A 19,859-nucleotide genomic window follows, 5' to 3' on the forward strand; every position below is an offset into this window, starting at 1 on the left:
TGTCTTTGCTCGAATAACTACGCAGTTAAGCTGAAAAATCCATATTCAAATTAACAATTATAGCTGACGTAAGACCGAAATAAACCAATCATATTTCAGATCGCAACGATGGGGAATCCCCGTAGGATCAAGGCCATTTTCTGAGAAAATAAGTGATATAAGCATTTTTAAAGAAGCCTGTTAAACGGTAGCTAAACACGCTCATCGTCATCACTGTCGACGGATTTCAATAGTGTGTACTGCTTTTGGAAAATCAAACGTTCGTTTGTTTTACATAATCATCACTTGAACAAAATATTTTATTTCATCGATCGTTTACTAAAACCGGAAGTCAAGCGATCTTGTTGCGTCTCGTTCGCTTGCAAGGACAGCGTTTCGACAAAGCTCTCTTTTGATCGTATCTGCTGCAGTCGTGACGCACGGCGTGCCTGTGGCAATGGAAATCCTGGGTACACGAGTTGTACGTGGACGAGATTGGGAATGGGGGAATCAGGATGGCGGAGAAGGTTGCGTAGGAACTGTGGTTGAAATTGGTCAAGACAAGAAATCGCCTTTCACCGCTCAGCTTGTTTGGATTCAGTGGGATTGTGGGACTAAAGCAAACTACAGGGCTGGCTTCGATGGAAAACACGATCTCCGTGTGTTTGAAACCAGAAATCAAGGTGAAATGTATCGTAATTTTATTATGTTCCTCAGAAGTCGAACTCGCAACTCGTTCCCATGAGGAGGTAAAACTAAATGCACGACAATCATAATTTATTGCAAACGGTCAAAACAACGAATATTATAATTAATGCATAGAAATCTCTGTTTATAGTGTATTTTATTGGAGGCAGCTAATACAGTATCGAAACGATCGAGACCGTGCAAAATCATTTCGATATACTTTCGGTAGCACATTTGACAGTCCGGAATGGCGAAGTCCAAAAATTAACACTGGCCCCTCGTGACCTGGACTTCGACAAAATCGACGCTTTCTAAGACAGCTTCGCGCTTTGTAAGAAAAAAACATAGTAATAATAGTACCATCCATATGGTTAAAATTTCTGTAATTGTGACGGTGCTCCCTGTCAAAGGAAGTGAAGAGTAAACGTGCATATATTATACACATTTTTTTAGCCTATTGACGCTCACTAGACGCCTTGCTGCGTGTACCTAGGCAATCGTTATACTGAGAAGCACTAGCTATATTGCAATTGAGCTAAATATTTTGCATTTGAAGTTGTAACCGGACTCGAGAAAGCGGCACAAATCGAGCCTAGTACGAAATTCAATCGAATCGATGTGCTCAAGCTATTCTACTATGGATTGAATTTCTTGGAATCGATTAATAGCTTATTACTCGTTTGCAGGCCTTTAAGACGTGAGATGAGTAAAGTCTTTATATCAGCCTATAAACGTTTCAGTCTATTTTCCTTAGCCTTGGTCGTTGTTGTTGTTGTTATTGTTTTTGCGTTTCTCAAGCAAGCGAGACATTTTGGATTTCAGAGTTATGGCGGTGCGTGACATAAAGCTACGAATGCTTTTGTCGAAAAACATATACTTATCTCGTGATTTTTAGCCCATTCAGAAGTGCTTATGTAAATGCTTGTTTGTTCAGTACAGATAATTAGAGATAGCCAAAGTAAGTTCCACATGTTTACACGATTTTCCGGCGGCAATTTTGGTGTACCGCGGAGGTACACCAACATTGCGGCATCATACTGGGCTCTGTAAATTGGTGCAAAATATTTCGACGAATATCTGAGGTTTGGGAAAACGCACAGACTTAAAAAATTAGAGGAGTGTCATCTTTATTAATCTCCTATAACATCACAGTTTCTTGACTTTATCCACTAAATGGTTTTCGAATAATTTTTTTTTATTGCGTCATGATTGCGTGACAGTGCAAGCCAAGAATTGTTTTGCTGGGGTCAACATACATTAGTTTCTTTCAGCTTAAATGTAAAATAAGTCGCTACATAGGTTTCATTCTTGTAAAGACACATAACTCTCTTACAAAAAAATAACGAGAGAATATCGTTTAGTTCGAGATTTTAACTTTATTATACTTTAGAAGTTTCTCAGAGCGTTTTACTTAGGTGCACTCGAACACATACATTCGTAAACAAATGCTCTAACCTTTCTGCTCTTGTTGCTCAGACGTTCTTGAGTTCCTGCTGGGATTCTACTTGGTTCACGATCACATCTAAAAATACGATGACGCTTCTGAAGATGCTTTTTATCAAGTTGAAGAGTTGGTAGCCCCGGTTGATAGCTCCTTTGGTATAACATGTTTCTTGATAAATTCACTCAAAATGTTCGCTCATAAATTGATCTCTCGTAAGGCTTACAGACCGACCCGTTCCGAAAACGCTTAATGTCCTTTAGTGTCGGTCTACCGCGAACGGTGTGTTCGTTTGTATGTGATTTCATCGCCCTAGAAATCATGGAATCCGTGCTAACGTTTCACGACGACAACTTCTAGTTACGTCTGTAAAATTCATTGTGCTGTGCGCCTACACAGGCGACGCATGCGCCTTAGAAACCAGACGGCGATTTGTGACTGAACGAGGACAGAAAAAAAAAGATAGAGCCGAAATTTAAACCCATGCGTCACTGCCAGGGTAATAAATGCTGTTGTTGTTCCGTGTTGTTTGTGAAACTGTGGCCAGCGATGAAAAAGACCTCAATGTTCACACGTGGACCACCAGAACCAACAAATTCCTCGTAAAATGTGCATACTGAACGTCTCACAAACTAAAACCAAGCTATATGCCACAGCAAAATCTTTTATTGCCGGGATTTTCCTCATTCTGCACTCATAATAAGGTCATCAAATAATTAAATTTGCCTTCTGTTCTAGGGGTAAGGCACGTTTATGTCCGTTGCGATGGCTGCAATCAAGATCCTGTTGTTGGTTTGCGCTGGCGCTGTTTAAACTGCGCAAACTATGATCTCTGTACTACGTGTTACATGACAGATATCCATGATACCACTCATCGTTTTGAACGTATTGACAAGAGTCGTGCGAAAGGGTAAGTTGTCAAGATGATAAAAATAATTACTTTAACTGTGCAAGGCTAACTTCGAGGTTAGGGATATATAAACATCCATAGAAGTCAGTTAAGAAATCAGCAAAAGAATCTCTGTTGTAGTTAGAGTGATTATTTCACGTAGCAAATCAATTGTGTTATCTCGGATAGGAGAGGGTGAGTTCTTATTTTGATGATTTAGTTCACCCCTATCCCTGTCCCTCAAGGCCTATCAGTCCTTTTAGAACCCAGTGCTAATTATAAGAAGAACGAGTCGACATCACAACTTGGGTACAGTACCGACTACCAAGGCACATATTGTTTTAAGGTAACGGTTTCTTTTACATTAGAATTGAAAGGCAGCTTGAATTATCAGGGTCGACTTATAGCAGTGACTTTCGCTTACCACACTGAAAGTCAAGCTCAGTTAAATATATGCTTGGGGCAATTTAATAGTGTAGACGTTGGAGCAAGGCAAGGATCCCTTAAACTTGAAGCCCGTGGAATGTTTAAGGGCGCCAAGGTGGTCAGGGGGCCAGACTGGGAGTGGAAAGAATCAGATAGAGGCTCAGAAATGGAGGGCGAAGTTACTGAGATCACGGGATGGAGTGACGACACCTTGAATGATGCTGTTCGTGTGGCTTGGAAGAATGGACCAAAAGGGAACATTTACAGACTTGGAACAGATGGAAAAGTGCGTTTGTTATATATTATTTATTTATTTATTTATTTTATTATTATTATTTTTTTTTTTTTTTTTTTTTTGCTGTTTTCATTTTTTTTATCGGAGATAACATTTTAAACTAAATTTGTGGTATGATTTAGTGTTAATCTCTTAGTGATTACCTCGGAACTTTGCATTACCGGACCTAATTCCCGGAACCAAACGATGGATCCTTTATATTTTGCAGTTATATAGACACAGTGTAAAAAAAGGATGTATATATATATGTACTCACGGAGATACATCTTTTAAGACAAAGCTGTTTTTCAAAGTTACTGCGAGGACAGCTTTTCTATCAAGAAAAGGTTAGCGGTCCAGGATCCAATTAAAAATTTGAGTTTTGTTGAATCAAAACAACGACATGAAACCTGTATGTAAAAAAGTATTCCGTTCGTCAGTAGCGGCATGAAGACACGATTTAATTTTTCATTTAAGGTTGATGTCAAGTGTACTGTGCCAGCCGTTGGAGGATGTTATTACAGAGATCACCTGCCTCCTCTGATAGTTCAGTTCAAGAAGTCTCAAAGCGGATTTACAACTGGTGACAATGTCTGTGTCCAGCAGGTGACCACAGAAGAGCTTCAGGAGTTATCCATTGGCCATGGAGGTTGGAACGCAGACATGGAGAAGGTCCGTTGGAAACGTCTTTGTTTTGTTTTTGTGCCTTAAAAGAACATGGTGGTCCCAAATTGAGTTCTGTAATTTTCCGAACATTGATGTTCCAACTGTAGCACTCTTATTATCACTACGGAGTATGAAATCAGCAGCTTATTTCTTCCTATCTGCTCTTAAGTCTCTGAGATTTAATGCTTTTAGTACAATTAAAGCGCTCTCTGTAGACTCTGTTTTACAGCATTCCGACATTGGTCTAAGCTTTTGCTCATATTTCCCTGAAAAATAAAAATAATAAACAGTTAAATAAGTGATTGTCTTTTTTTTTTTCTCCCAGGGATTCATATTATTTTTGTTGTTGTTGTTGTTTTTGCTTTTAGCCCTTTTTTTAACCCTTTGTTTGCTCTCGTTACATAAGAACTGGTCAACACATCGTGATGAGATTATTTTTGTTAGGAAAGCTTTTCTCATATTTTATATCTGCCAATACGTAGTTTATCGGTAAAGTTGGCGTTGTACAAGGTTTCACCGCTAATGGAGATGTTGTTGTCGAGTATCGTGACAGAAGATGGCGTTACAATCCAGCGGCGTTAACAAAGGTAAAGTAAAGTTAACCCATTCTAATTTTTAACATGATTGATAGCCACCAACTATGTTTAAAACTAAATCTAACCGATAAAACAGTTTGCCAGCCATTTGAAACTGATTTGGGCTGAAGGGGGGAGGTTTGCGTTCCCCTTCTCTTGTTGTTGTTGCTGTTGCTGATATTTTTTATTTCCACCACACGTCTTTCACCTAAAAGTGCAGGATGTTCACGAGTTGTTGGTTTTTGGCGAGGTTGCGCTCTCGGAAATTTCTGAATTTCCTCCTAGCCATTGATGGACAGACGCAATGCGCAAACAGCGCTTTATTTTACGATGCTTGTAGGTGAGAAAATAATCTTTACACGAACATTTTACAAACGCTGGTTCTGTCTATATTTTAACACAGATACAACAATTTAAGCGTGGTGATGAGGTCGCAGTCAAAAGTGACAAAAAGGTTGTTAAAAAACTCCAAGAGGGGCATGGTGGCTGGAACGAAGCAATGATTTCAGTACGTTCCTACTCTTATTGTTTGTTCGTTTTTTGACTGTTCAGCCCGATTTATATACAACTGAGTTAATCTAAATAGTAAGTAAGTAAGTAAGTAAGTAAAGAGGGTAGCACTAAAATAGTATAAAAATACTAACAAACCAGTGGCCCTCTAAAGCACTATTAGCTACTAGTGTAAAACAGTAGTGATTAGCTTTTGATGTAAACATGAATAACCGAAATGGCAATTCACCTTCTTTCCATTCAAATGCATTTTTGAGCTATTTAGATCTCCCATATGCAGATCCTTGGTCGTACCGGTAAGGTACTTGAGGTTGATGGTAACGGTGATATCCTAACGTTAGTGGAAGGTGACAAATGGATGCTCAATCCAGCTGCTGTGACATACGTCACTGAACCAGAACCCAGTCAGAGCAGTAGTGATGAAAGCAACGAAGATCCATTGGGTGAGAAAACTGCATTTCAAAACATAACGTAGCGTTTCTTTTCATAAGTTAACCATATCCTGCTATTGATGCTTTTTTTTTTCAACAGGATTTTTCAGTCTTTTCAGAGATTTTCTTCTGCGACACGCCAGTGAACAAGGAAATTCAAATCTCGTGAACGCTGCTAAAACAAACCAACTATCAAGAGTCAAAGAGATCCTTGATGATCAACCAGAAGTGGTATATTTGTTAAATGGTTTAGTAACACCGTTTTGTGTTCAATATAGGACGTCGATGTATGTGCTACATTTTTCATTTGTTTAGTAACTATTCTCTTATCATCTCTATGAGGCTTCACGTGGTTTTAAATAACGTCACTGGTCGGTAATGGATTTACAGTTGAAGGTCGCATGGAATATAAGAACCTTTGGATGATTTTTAACTGTCCGTATTGAATGATCAGAAAGAGGAGAGATAAGCAACAAGCGTTCAAAGTTAGTGCCAGCCTCGATCTTCACTGTGAAACATACTGTTCATGCTTTGTGTCATAATTAATTGTTTTTAATAGCAGCATAGAATAGGATCCCAAAAGCATATTGTTGCTTTTTCCTTTTTCTTTAACTCGGCAGATCGATGAAATAGAGGGTGGTCATACAGCCCTTCATTTAGCTTGTCACGAGGGACACTGTGATATTATAAGAGAGTTACTAGACAGAGGTGCCAACAGGAATGTACTGGTAATTAATTGAAATTGATATTATATTATTATACAAAAATTTTACATCGCAAACAAACACATGATGCATAAGTTCCACGACATAACATAAATCAACTGCCTTAAACTTTAATGTTAATATGCGCCGCTCTTAACTTGCAAAGAGTAACGTTGATTGTGTAATTGCCTAATTGCACTCCTTACCAGTTCATTCCTCCGATAATGGATGAGAATTAGGTTCCAATTGTCAAATTTTAACATTTTGTAGACATGCCCTATTGGTGCTGAAACCTTAAGGTACCAGGCAGCACCCCCCCCCCCCCCCCCGAATTGTGTAAGAATTCCGTATGTTATGAACAAATTGACGCCAGTTTTTCATGCGTCTGTTATTGATGATGAATTTCATCATAACATTGTCAAAGTAACTGTGGATCGCCGAGTGGATCTGCAGACTACCTTGACAACGTTATGACGAAATTCATTATGAATAACAGGACAGACGCATGAAAAACTGACTTCAATTTGTTTTTTACGATAACAAATTGTCAAATTGTCCGCTCGCGCTTGTTGACACATAGCATAAATTATAAATTCATGTGTTCGCCTATTGAAAATGAAAATTAGCCAATGAAGGCGTGCGAATGTCTGCAGTTATCGTAAAAACAGCTTTCGTAAACCCGCTCTATATAAATGCACTATTAGCGCCTCACATTTACGTATCCCCAGCTTCAGTGAGTAGTCTTGCAGGATGTCGTGGTGTATAAGAGTAAAAGAAAAGACTGAGATCGAACGTGTTCCAAACATGGTGTTTACCAAAAATCACGTGTAGTGTTTCTTTTACTTTCTTTGTAATAATACTTAACTGTTATGCTATTGTGTCTTCGTCACGCAGGACAGTCAGGGATACACAGCTATGCACCACTCCACTTATGCGTGAGTTTATGTAATACATCAGTAGGTATACGACTTAAGTTGACTCAAGTAAACATATTTTTATTTGTTATAAGACTCCTGAAGCAGGCGCATGTTTTGTCAGGAGGCTGGTGCATAAGTCCGGCCTGCAGCCATAATCCTTGTGTTGTGTAGTGGAAAACGAAACAAAACGAAACAAAACAAAACGCCTGACCAAGGGCCCCTTGAGGGGGTGTAAGGGGAAAATATGGAAAGCCCAATACCTGCTTTAAAGTTGCATTTCTTTTTCTTTACTTTACTTTGGGTCGTCACTCACCTCAGTTAGTTACTGGTTGTTAGGCTTCTGACCTCGTGTAAGTTATCGATAGCTGTCTGTTGACTTCAGGGACCGGAGTGGTGAAGCAGTGAAGCTTTTATTGGAGAAAGGTTTCGACCCAAATGTGCAGCACAGCAGTAACAGAAGTACACCGTTACATTTGGCTGTGAAAAGAGATAATGAAATGGCTGTACGGATACTTACACAGTGCTCTGAGTGTAATGTTAATCTACAGGTTTGTTTAACGTGACCACTGAGTTTTACTAAGAAGTCAAGCATCCCCAATTGTATTCAAAGAAACATTAGTAGTCTTCTCGAGTCGTCCATTGTCCAGTATCAGGTGGAGCGTCCGATTTTTGAGCACAACTTTAAATGGGAGAAGTTAGAACGATTTTTGTTGAATTGCTTCTGTCCAGCTTCCTAAATTCTTCGGCTAAGTAACACACAATACCGGGCTTAAATAGCTCGTGTCAATGACAAAGGGATACGAATTTATCGCATTTCTGCCAAGCCAGCTTCTTCATGGTCATATGGCGCTATTTTAAGTAAACCCCTCTTGTAACATAAGATAATAAGAAAATGATCTGACTTAATGCTAATCTACAAACAGTTCTCGGTTTTAATTGAGCACGGATAAGCGTTTAATGATTTTGAAATAATACCAAGAGCTCCATAATAATACGCGTGGATTGCTTTTAGGATGAAGCTGGTGACACCCCCCTTCATGACGCCATCTCTGGTCAGAAGCATAGCATGTTTGATATGCTGTTAGATAACGCGAGGTTCTCCCTGACAGTTTCCAATAGAGGAGGATTCAATTATCTTCAGTACGCCATTCTGAAAGGAAATAAGCGGTAGGTTCGGGAATATTGCTCTAGTACGTTGTCACTACAAACAAAACAACAACAACAGCAACAACAAAAACAAAGGATCATGATCGAAGTTAAGGGCGTTCATACAAGAAATAGATTAGGGCTATTATTTAGGTGTGAATTTGATAGAGTATTTATTGTCACTTACTCGAATATGTAATAATTAGTGTGAACCAACTTAAACATCGCAAAATATAATAATTTTATCGCTTGATTAATTATTTCAGTTGCTATCAGCCTTATTATGGCCTTTTTGAGGAATAAACTTGTTCTGTGTTCAACTTAACAGAGCTGTGGAAAAGCTTCTTGCAAAGGCCGGCGATATCTTGAATGTTGCAAAAAGTGACGGGTTTACAACCCTTCATATTGCAGCAATCAATGACCACCGTGAAATAGCCAAAATCCTCCTGAAGCAGGTAAACTTTCTCGTTGTTATACTTGAGTATATGTAAATTATACTTGGCAAAAAAAAGGGAGAAAATAGCAAGCTACGAAATGAGTAAATTTTTTTGCTGTTTTTGTCTCCCCTACGAAATTATAATTATGATATTTCAGATATTCTAAAGCGCAACCGCCTATGCTTGTATTAAATGCCGTTTATTTTTATGTTGTCAACCCTCTTCACATAGTACATGTATGTATTTCTTCTTCTGTTAAATAATGTGTTACGAGTATCGTTGTAGAGCAGGGTTGTTTCCAGAAAAAACTCAGGATCGCTGGTAACAGCAATAACCTAATTTATTTCCGTAAGGCAACTTCACGAATTTACAGCACTAAGCTTCTTCAATTTTGCATCAATCTCTTTTACAGAAGAAACTGTCGCTCTAATATACAGGAGGCTTAAGTAGTTCGACACAGTTTCTAATCTGAGTAATTACATAACGATTAGAATGTTCTGGAATGTTCTTATACAAATTGGTCACGGCTGAATGACTCCCGGTTCTAAAACTTGACTTAGACAATTTTTCGTAACATAATGGTTATGACTAAACCTTTTTTCTTTTGCTTTGATGAGGTATTTAAGTTTCAAAAAAATAATTCGTCTGTCGGTGTGTGCAAAAAGTCTGCATACGAGCCAAATAGCCCATCAGGCCGGAGCGTATCCCGGTTTCTGTAGCATGAAGCGACTAGGGGTATTTTTACTCCCCCCTGGATGGTATGCTAGTCCATCGCAGGGTTACCCCCAGCATTATAGGTCGCTGGTACCCATTTATACACCTGGGTGGAGAGCGGCACTGTGAGAGTAAAGTGTTTGGCCCAACAACACAACACAATGTCCCCGGCCAGGGCTCGAACCCGAACCGCTCGATCTAGGGAAGAGCGCACTAACCATAAGGCCACAGTGCTTCCCATAGTCGGTGTGTGCACGGGACTTTAATTAAGTCTAGCCATTACAAATGTTTTTTTGTTTGAAAGCCTCGCTGTGATGTCAATGCGCTTACAGTTGCAAATCAATCAGCACTTCATGTGGCCACCAATGAAGGTTACCCGGTCATGGTTGAAATTCTTCTGGATCACGGAGCAGATGTAAATTCTGTCGACAAGGACGGAGATACAGCATTGCACATTGCCCTGGCTAAAGAGTCCTTGCTAGGAACAGATCTAATGAGTGAAATGGTAAATATAGAGCGCTATAGAGTTATATTTATCAAAGAACCATCCGATGTCATCTAATTAAGAGACTCGAACATAATGATGTGAAGTATATATGAAATAATTCTAATTTGAACTGTGGTTGTAGATGAAAGTGAAGAATGATCATCGCAGTAAATTTTCCAATTTAAGCAATAGGAAAGAAGAAGCCTGAAAAAAAAATCGCTCCCAATGTGTGACCTCGCTCCCAATGTGTGGCTTCATAGCTCAGCTGGTAGAGCATCGCACCGGTATCGCGGAGGTCACGGGTTCGAATCCCGTTGAAGCCCTGATTTCTTTTTCAGGCTTCTTCTTTCCTATTGCTTTAATTGGAAAATTTACTGCGATGATCATTCTTCACTTTCATACTCGAACATAGCTGGAAAAATATAGTTTAACTGGTAATTTTGGTAACATGCTCTGTGTGGAAAAATGTACGGTACTGAACTTTAATTGTACACCCGTAAGTTTAATCAGTGACCATTATGTTTAATCAGGTTTTATTGGTAGTTTACACATTTGTTTCAGGTTTTTAAAATACTGTTTAGAGTATTTTCGAGACACAATTTCGCGATTTGGCGAAATTTGTATTGACTCCGCCTAAAGTCGAATACTAAATGATCGCGGTGCTCAGCTAGTGTATTACGAGTTTACAATGTCGATGTTTCAATATCTATGTACTTACCAGCAATGAATGTATCTATTATTGACCGGAAATATTATATAGCAATGTTTTAATCACGTCAATTTCTCTTCCTGCTTCAGCCTAGTCTTCAGTTCCTGTTACGAGTTCACGGAGACAGTCGTTCCTACGCAGCTGTTTCACGCTGCTTGTTAAGTTACGGAGCTGATGTGTTCAAGGTGAATGGGAGAGGCGAAACCCCGCTTCATAGATGTCAAGGATCAGAAGTTGAACATCTCATTCGCGAGATTGCGGCATCTGGCGGGTACTAGAAACAACAGTGTGTCTTTGTGAAGTCATTTGCCCATTTTCGAGTATCGTTATCACTATGCATTAGTAAAATGCTTTTATGTCCGCTAAGTCAAGTCAATATATTTCTATTTTTATTTATTTATTTATTTATTTATTTATTTTAATATCAGGAGTTCGCAGATTAGGAAAGTTCCAAGCTTTGGGGCTGCAAACCAATCCTCAAACAGACAAGTAGTGAATAGTAGTAGCTTAGCTCAAAAGGCAGAAGGGACCCAAAGAGATTTGGAAAGTAACAGGCCAAGTACAAGTGAAGCTTATAATAGGCAAGAGGATGTAAATGAGGACTGCGGCGACATCACTGTCCAAGATCAACCTGTTCAGGCTACAGAAGAGCAGGAAAAGCAGGAGGAGGAAGAAGATGGAAGTGCTGTAAATGTGGCAATGGACGAGGAAGTTAATAGCGTGGAAAATTCTATGGATGGAGAGCCCTCGTACCAAGTAAGACCGAAAAAGAGATGACACGGCAGTGTAGTGTGACATGTAATAGCAGGTTGATTCATGAAATAAGACACGTTCGTAAGTTTTTTAGGAGTTTCCTTGTCATATATAATATAGCTTTGCAGTTCAAAGAGGAAACAAGCCAGTCCAGTTTCGGTCTGAATTTAATCCGCGTCTCAAATGTTGATGCTGGGCGGATCATTGACGTTAAGAAAACAACTTATCTGTCTGATCTATTACTATGGAATTTACATACTTGAGCAGAGTATTACGTCCACTGAACATAAAGAGCCAACCCACACACGACCGCTCTCATGTGGCTTTGATAGCTCAGTTGGGAGAGCCTTACACCGGGGTCGCAAACGTCGTGGTTTCAAATCCCGTTCAAAGCCTGAAAATTTTTTCAGGTCTTTTTTTCCAGTAGTGTTATGGCTGCATTCACATCTATCGTCATGTCTAATTTAATTGCTACTGTTGGACATCTATTACTACAAATAGGGTAGTTTGAAAAATAATCAGGGGCAAATAAATATTTTCAAACTTCATTTGTTTTTATATAAAGGAAAATATCGTCCTGGAAGTGACTAATCAAGTGCAAGAAGAACTTTCGGACACAGAAGTACTAAACAATAGCACCAATGAAGATGTCGCAATGGTTGTGGATAACGAAGTCGCAGAAAATGACCAGAGCTTAGGTCAAGGTCTGGAAACAGAGGCTGATGGCAACGAGGAACATATGGATCAAGCAAAAGAAATTATAGAAAGTGAAAATCTGCTGTCCTGTAATGAACAAAAACCACAATGTCAGATATGCGAGGAGAATAAGGCTGTCGTTGCATTTAAACCCTGCGGCCACACTGTAGTGTGTATAGGTGACTTGTCAATGCTATTGTTGTTGTTGTTTACAACATGTCGTAAATAACTGCTCCTCGTTTTTTTTCTTTTTGTGAATCAAAATGACTTTTAGTGTCAATCTGTTAACTTTGCAGAATGTGCGCCTCGATTAAAGCGATGTTTGGAATGCAAAACTGCTATTACTGGAAAAGGAATGAGAGGTAATATGCAGGGATTCTTTAATACAATGCATTCTCGAGGAAGACTTTCTAAGACCAGGGCGTTGCCTGACCAGCAAGGTCATGAACTGGATCTGAGCGTTTAAGGGCCTTCTTTGATCAGTATCGAGTGACATTTATTGACGTTCTTGGTGATAATTGCACTAACAGTAAGACCATTTACTGTGCTCCTAGTCAACGAGTGGTTTTCAAAACAAATTTACATCGTTTTGGGAACAAATGAATTAAATTTGACGGTGCTGTTGCTACATAACACTGTGCTGCTGGTAAAAAGTAACCCGCCATCACCGGTATCACAGAGCTATCACATTCAAAATTGTAGTTTAAATCAACCAATCACATTCAAAGTTGTAGTTTAGTGGTCAATTCCTCCTTTGTCAGACTTTTAATTCAAATTTCATCTTTCTTTCATAACTTGGCTATTCTTCTTTTCTCGAAAATTGTAATTTTCATGATGGCAAAAAAATTGCAATATTAAAAAATTGCGTAATTAGTAACTGATAATGAGACTTCATGTCGTCCAATTCAGTCTGTAATCATACTCGTAATAAACAAATCGGACATTCCGCTGCGCGGTCGTCCGATTTTGTTATCAGTCGTATGATTAAAGACCGAATTGGACTCCACTCCGTCCTATTAGCATTACTAATAACGCAACATTTTGAGCATTGCAAAACCCCAGTTATCCATTACGCATTGCTGACAATATTAATGGCTTTGTAGTCTTTGCCTCAAGGTGTTGAATGTTTTTTTTTTTTTTAATGGTTTTATTACCCAAGTCATTAACAAGTGCTCTTAAACCTCCAGATGGTACACCAATAATTGGAATCAACAGCAAGTCTCTGGTAACAAAATATCAGTTAATGGAAGGAAAGCTGCGAAAGATGGAGGAATCCATCGTGTGCTGCATTTGTGTCGAACGGAAGAAGAATATCATTTTCCTTTGTGGCCATGGCACCTGTCACAGCTGTGCAGAGCAGCTAAGAATCTGTCATATTTGCCAGAAGCCAATCGAGAAGAAAATACCAATATTTTAACCAACGTTCTTAACTTATTCGATGAATAGAAAGTAATGCAGTAGTACTTCTAAACTGGCTGCTGTAATAGCTTACATTTGTGAATCAAGTGTGGTTTCTTTATTTAAACAACAACAACAACAACAACAACAACAACTTCACTGTTATTCTAAAATTAAGCTATGCAGAACTTAGTTATGCTTACTTTGAATTAGTATCCTGTTGTAAACCGACTTCGTCACAGGCTTTCGAATTCCCGAAAATGAGCAACAGAATAACAAAATGAGAACAATAGCAGCCAAGAAAAGAAACGCGGTAGTGTACTGCTATCTCTTACATTTCCACTTCTCGTTAATGGCCATTTTGAAGAAAGCCGCATTTGTCTCAAGATGGTTTTGCGCCATTTATCTTTACTTCTTTCTTTAGTGACCTGGTGTTATTCGAAACAGAGTAGATTTAGCATTATCCAGAAATGACTAACGATTTTGCTGCATGCTTCGTTTTAATATTTTTTTTTTCTAAAGTTCTGTTGGCCATAATCTATTACGATAGACACGGACATGCACAGCTTACTGCAGTTATATAGATGGCGTTTTCTGAGAAACTCAGGAATTTCTTAAATTTCCAAAGGTTTGCAAGTTGGGATGAGACCGATCAACAATACGAAAGACAAAATGGGAAGCTAAATCTCGCTTTAATATAGTAACAATAAATGTTGTGATCGGGAGCGAACAGGCTTCTTTATATTATTTAGATCCGTTTTACATAAAGCTATCCCCGCCTGTTCTGTGTCTTTACAATGGTGCTCTATAAGGTGTCTTTGCGAAGCCTATAATAGTCTGGAAGTATCGGGATTGTACCGTTTCAGTTCGAAGAGCACTTTTCCTTTCTGGGCGTGCAAGATCTCAAGTGCACGTGCATGTTATGACTTTGGAAAGACAGTGTTTTCCCGCTTAAATATCACTATCTTAGAAAACTTGTTAAAGAGTTCTTAAAAGAAAAACTATCCACTTCTTTTATTTATCTATTTATTTATTTTTTCTTTTTGCCTCATCGAGTTTTTCGAACCCTTATCGCACACACACACAAAAATTTCCGACACCGATAATTTCGTTTTATAAGATAATTAAGCCGACTAATGAACACAGCAGATGCGTAACTTACTGCTGGCCATTAAAACTTTTTAAATATACGGAAGCAATACAAAACTTTTGCGCATTTTCTCCCATTGCATCGACTGCCAAGTAGCTGAGACTGTACATACTAGACTTTCAGTAGCACCCTTTGTTTTTCATGAAAACGGACCCTAGGCCTGTTGGCATTATAATTAGTTCAACGGATTCTTTAGTAGAACGCGACAACAGCTTGGTGCAAATTCAGAAAACCGATTTAATTTCAGATTGTAAAAAAGGTCAGATGAATCAAAATCACTATTCGTATATTGTTAATTTTATTCCAGTGTACCCTAAAATAGTTCTTGAATGTGCAAAATGAACTCTGAAATCGAAGTGTCAGATGAGCAGTTAACTTCACCCTTCGCGAAGGATTCTAGCTTAAAATTGTCATGAGATGTATGGTGAACCATTTAGAGCTAATTTACACAAACATAGATAGACGCAAACTGTGAAGAAAGGTCTGAAATAAGTTTCTATGATCTTTTAAGAAGCTCTGTTAATGTTATTCACCTCTTAGTGTTGGCTTAGGAACAGAAAAGTAATATTCGATACGCTTATCTAGAAATAGGAGTCTTTGGCCTTCTCACTTAGCTTCTTGCTCTCTATCGTTACTCGGCTCACCGGCTTTAGAAATACGAAAAAGAACCTTAAAAAAAAAAACAAAACAAAAAAAAACATCAGGGACATGGCACCTTTTTCTCAGTCATTCAATCGGCGAAAATCAAAACTTTGTGATTAAGCCGCTGATGAAGTCTGAGAGAGCAGTCACTTTATTCATCTGCCTTTTACCTTTTGGCAGTCGCCATTGTTTCGCAAGTTAACACTTACTCTCTGAATACTACTAATAATAACCGACCTACGTCTGTATTTTCTTTTTCCTGTAAATGTGACAATTTGGCGAAGAAATTAATTAAAAGTAGTTGGCGGTAACTGTTAAGCGTGTTTCCAACGAATAAGCGGACGAATAAGCTTAGAATTTTGTGATTTAAATCGGCAGACTTCATATCCAATCTGCGACAAATTTTATTATTTTGGTGGAAACGATTAACTTTTTCTCGGTCAAACTACCAATAACGTAAGACTTTCTCACCAATCACACCGCGTATTTATCACGGTCAGCTATTTATCTGTTCCCTTCCCACAAGGTCGGTCTGCGATGAAAAACACCCATTTTAATTCCAACATTCGTTATTTCGCAACTAATGAAATAATTGTAATGATAAAAAAAAAATTGAGAAACACAAAACGATGACAGATTTATTTATCATTAAAAGCATGTTCATACAAAGAAATTTTAACCTCTAGTTTTGTTTTGTTGTTGCTGGTTTTGTACATTTCTTGGCCACTTTCTCGTGAAAACCAATAATAGAAAGGAATCTTTTCGAAACTGAACAATAAACCAAATATGAATTTATTTTACAAGGAAATTGTCTGCAAGCTACCTTTATCCATTTTAAAATGAGTACTTAAGTATTTGTTAGCCACTGTTGAATTAAAGTTTAAAAAAACTAACAGCAATAATGTCTTGTTCAAGACTTCTCTCACTGCAAGCTGAACAGCTGTTAAACACTGACAAGTTGTTGATTAAAAATCATCGCAAAACAAACCGGCGACATAATGGAAGACCTCAAAATTGGTTTTTTTCCATGGTTGACCAATTAATTCTATTTCTTAAACAAGAATAGTCATAGTATAACACATTATCCCATGACCAGCTAACTAAATAATCTGTTGAGGTTTCCATGCAGTATTTGCACTGACTCCATTTTTATTTGTATCAACATTGATACAAACTGGCATAAATACTCTTCAGCAATTCCTTGGCGTGTCACAGTTAACCTGGCTAAGTAACAGAGACAAACAAGGTAAGAATTGGTTTCAACATTTTTGTCTTGAGAAATCCTTTCTACTTCTCTGCTTACCTATCTTTGTTATGTTGAACAGATCCTCGTTCATTAACAATGTTTTTTCTTTCACTTTTGTCTTGGTTTTTCACATTGTTATAATTCTATATGAAAGCATTTAAAAGTTCAATTATCTACTGAATTTCGTTTTCATTACTCTCTTCGTCACTAGCAATAATAAGGGTTAGTTTTTGAACTAGATTCGCTAGAGAAACCTGAAAGGGGCAGAAGTCTTTCCGCTTGCAGGTGTCGCAAATTTCTCAGCAGTACCTGGAAGACGTATGTATTTCGAGAGTTGATTCATTATAAATTTCTTCCGGCAGGCATCGGAGGAAAAAGAACAGGGCCACAATGCATCTTTTCGTTTTCCTCATTCTTGGCGTAGCAGTTGTTACACAGGCATTCCAGGATCCACCAAAAGGTGTTCACTTTGTGGGTGTCGGTTATAATCTTCTGGAGGGAAATCCCAAGGGCGGTGATTTGTCAAACGGTGGTGTTGATCTCGGTCTGCTCTTCACTAGAAAGGTCTTCAAGCTAACCTGGAATAACAACAAAGTATCTGTCGACAGGAAGTACGTCGTTCCAGATCAGGTCAGCTCTGCACCACATGAATCCTGCGTGACAACCAATAAGAAAGAGGTATTCTCGAGCTCCAAAAGTTATCAAGAGAAACTCAATCTTGATGTAGAGGTGACAGGTGAGTGTAACTGACATATTGTCAGCAAAGTGATTCAATATCATCTCATGTCTAATTTTCTTTTTGCTACTTGTTAATGATAAAATGATGTTTTTCAAAACATTTTCGCATTTTTCTTTTGCCCCTAGTTATTTTTTTGTTCCCAATTGCAATGTGGGTTTGATTAAATTACTCAAAATAACCTTGTGAATGTCACGGAAAACAGTTTTACCCTAGCGAATCGGGCGTAATTCTTCATGAGCGCAGCTGAAAAAAGCGCGTTTCTGGAAATGCACAAACCAAGCAAACTGTGTCAATCGCTTTTTTCAGATCGTGTGTAAAATGAAGTCATGTATTTTAAAATCTGAGTTCAAACTTAATCAAGCGGTAAACTCCAATCTTTTGCAAGAAACGTGCGAGTTGAGAATAACTAACAGTTTTATTATTATATTTTTCTTTTCCTTTCTGCAGGTGTTTACGATGCAGCATTGTGGAATGTCGCCTTCACTATGAGTTCAAGTAAGAGAAACAATGTTGATATTAGATGGATTAACCATAGGTAACTGAAAGCTGAATGCTGTAAACAAATGAAAACTTGTGAGCATATGTCAGTGATATTCACCTTTAAATGATTTTGGTTAATATATATGCCACATGCTCAGCTCGGTTTAAGTGGGTGGAACAGTGGGTTGGGTGTCACCAAGATGAGATGTTACATTCTCTGCTTTAACAGTGATAGGAGAAATATAAAGTGAATGGACATTTTAAACTAAGTCAAACTTGGTCTCTCAGTAGCAATATTGTGTCTTCTTGTTTTCTCGATGCTGTAGGGCTTGAGCAGAGGAAAAAGGAAACTGAGAAATACCACAATGTATTTTATGAAGAGAAGAATGTGTGCAATCGAGGTCGTGCACGATATCAGCTGGACTTGGCTCCCATTGGGAATTTTCCAGTGTCAGATGACTTCGCAGCTGCTGTAGGTGTTTTACCGCAAAACTATGACGAGAAAGTTTACTTCAACTTCATTGAGAGATGGGGAACGGTGAGTATGCTAGAAAAGGTCTGCTTTATATGTATAACGTCTGGTACCTGCGCTGGACATTAGCACTGGGCACAAATGAAAAAGTAGCTTTAAAGAACTGTTTTCTGTTGACAGACTATACACTATTAGTTAAGGTAGTCTATAACTAAACACACTCATATCTTTCCCCTTCAATATAAGCACCTTATTTTCCAAATTAATAATTTACGAGTATACCACATCGTGAGACTTATCTTTCCCCTTCAATATAAGCACCTTATTTTCCAAATTAATAATTTACGAGTATACCACATCGTGAGACTCAGTCAAACAATGTACTTACTCTGAAGAGAAATTTATCATAACCTCTCAAAATAAGCAGCCAGTATTAGGTCACATTTCAAAATTGTTTTCATATTAATGGCCAGTGCATAAACAATGTTGTTGTTGTTGTTGTTGGTTTTTTTTTTCAGCACATTGTTGTGGAAGTAGATTTGGGAGTCGCCTGCGTAGCAGGCGTATAAAGGGGACGGGGTGATGGAGGAGGAAGAGAATTCGGGCAAGGTAACGCCTGCTACAAAAGCCGCTTCTTTTGCACCTCCGCCTACTGTTTTACGGTAATCGGATTAACAGAGCTGTCAGTTCAATGACCAATCAGAATAAGGCGCGCGTTTTTCCGCATCACTGACTTTACGCGGGAAGAGGTGAAAAAATATTCATAGCAGCGAGCATTGTGAGAAAATCTTCAAGCCCCGTAATGTCAGCAACTCCCACAAAGGTTTGTAAAAGAGAAAGAAAACCAAAGATAGACATTCAAAAAAACAGCATCTGCAGATTTTGTGCAGTAAACTTTACTTCTTTACTTCAAACTTTCATTTGAAAATCTATTTTCCTTTGGTCGTTCTGGCACCACATGATTCAAATGAAGCTGTTTTGCGTGTTGTATATGCCATTGCTCGACTTAGTTCAGGCAAGACCATGGTTTCGATCCTCCATGTGGATCTCATCAGTTGCCGGTATTTCTAGAATGCTCTGTACGTCTTTAGTTGCCACTAGCGCAACTCGACGTATAGCTTTCTCGAAGTAAAGCTACGGCGTCTCCGAAGAAAATAGTACGAGAACAAATATCATATCCGTGATAAGGATCTGCCTACTGTAGTTGCAAACAGTTCTAATCACAGCCGGGCCCGGCGTCTCAATATAGAATGCAAGCAAGCAACATGTTCACGGTAAATTTCATATTTTG

The 19,859-nt window shown here is 38.5% G+C and overlaps 2 protein-coding genes and 1 long non-coding RNA gene across 4 annotated transcripts in view; 2 read left to right on the forward strand and 1 right to left on the reverse strand.

The window, feature by feature from the left end:
- The first annotated feature begins 145 nt into the window (after positions 1–145).
- LOC145494585 (E3 ubiquitin-protein ligase MIB2-like) lies at positions 146–15,276 on the forward strand. 2 transcript variants are annotated; one of them, XM_081474095.1, is made up of 19 exons: positions 146–662; positions 2,846–3,017; positions 3,471–3,708; positions 4,174–4,368; positions 4,845–4,949; positions 5,341–5,445; positions 5,728–5,890; positions 5,979–6,109; positions 6,499–6,606; positions 7,477–7,517; positions 7,882–8,047; positions 8,512–8,666; positions 8,974–9,100; positions 10,101–10,301; positions 11,082–11,263; positions 11,421–11,748; positions 12,311–12,620; positions 12,738–12,803; positions 13,629–15,276. In XM_081474095.1, the coding sequence occupies exons 1-19, from the start codon at positions 437–439 to the stop codon at positions 13,856–13,858; spliced, it is 3,249 nt and encodes a 1,082-aa protein (XP_081330221.1). In that variant the 5' UTR covers positions 146–436; the 3' UTR covers positions 13,859–15,276. The 2 variants fall into 2 exon arrangements, with proteins under 2 accessions (XP_081330221.1, XP_081330222.1); XM_081474096.1 differs by having other exon boundaries at positions 570–3,017; positions 3,476–3,708.
- LOC145494600 (uncharacterized) overlaps positions 13,293–19,859 on the reverse strand; it is a 40,220-nt gene continuing 33,653 nt past the window's right edge. Inside the window, exon 2 of the long non-coding RNA XR_014050272.1 lies at positions 13,293–13,454. This is a non-coding gene — a long non-coding RNA (uncharacterized LOC145494600). The remainder of the gene's footprint in view (positions 13,455–19,859) is intronic.
- On the forward strand, positions 17,208–18,706 carry LOC145494593 (uncharacterized). Its single transcript, XM_081474111.1, has 3 exons — positions 17,208–17,613; positions 18,064–18,111; positions 18,423–18,706. Exons 1-3 carry the CDS (start codon positions 17,268–17,270, stop codon positions 18,695–18,697), a joined length of 669 nt encoding a protein of 222 aa, XP_081330237.1. The 5' UTR covers positions 17,208–17,267; the 3' UTR covers positions 18,698–18,706.

This window comes from Orbicella franksi, chromosome 8 (assembly GCF_964199315.1).
Source record: "Orbicella franksi chromosome 8, jaOrbFran1.1, whole genome shotgun sequence".
NCBI lineage: Eukaryota > Metazoa > Cnidaria > Anthozoa > Scleractinia > Merulinidae > Orbicella > Orbicella franksi.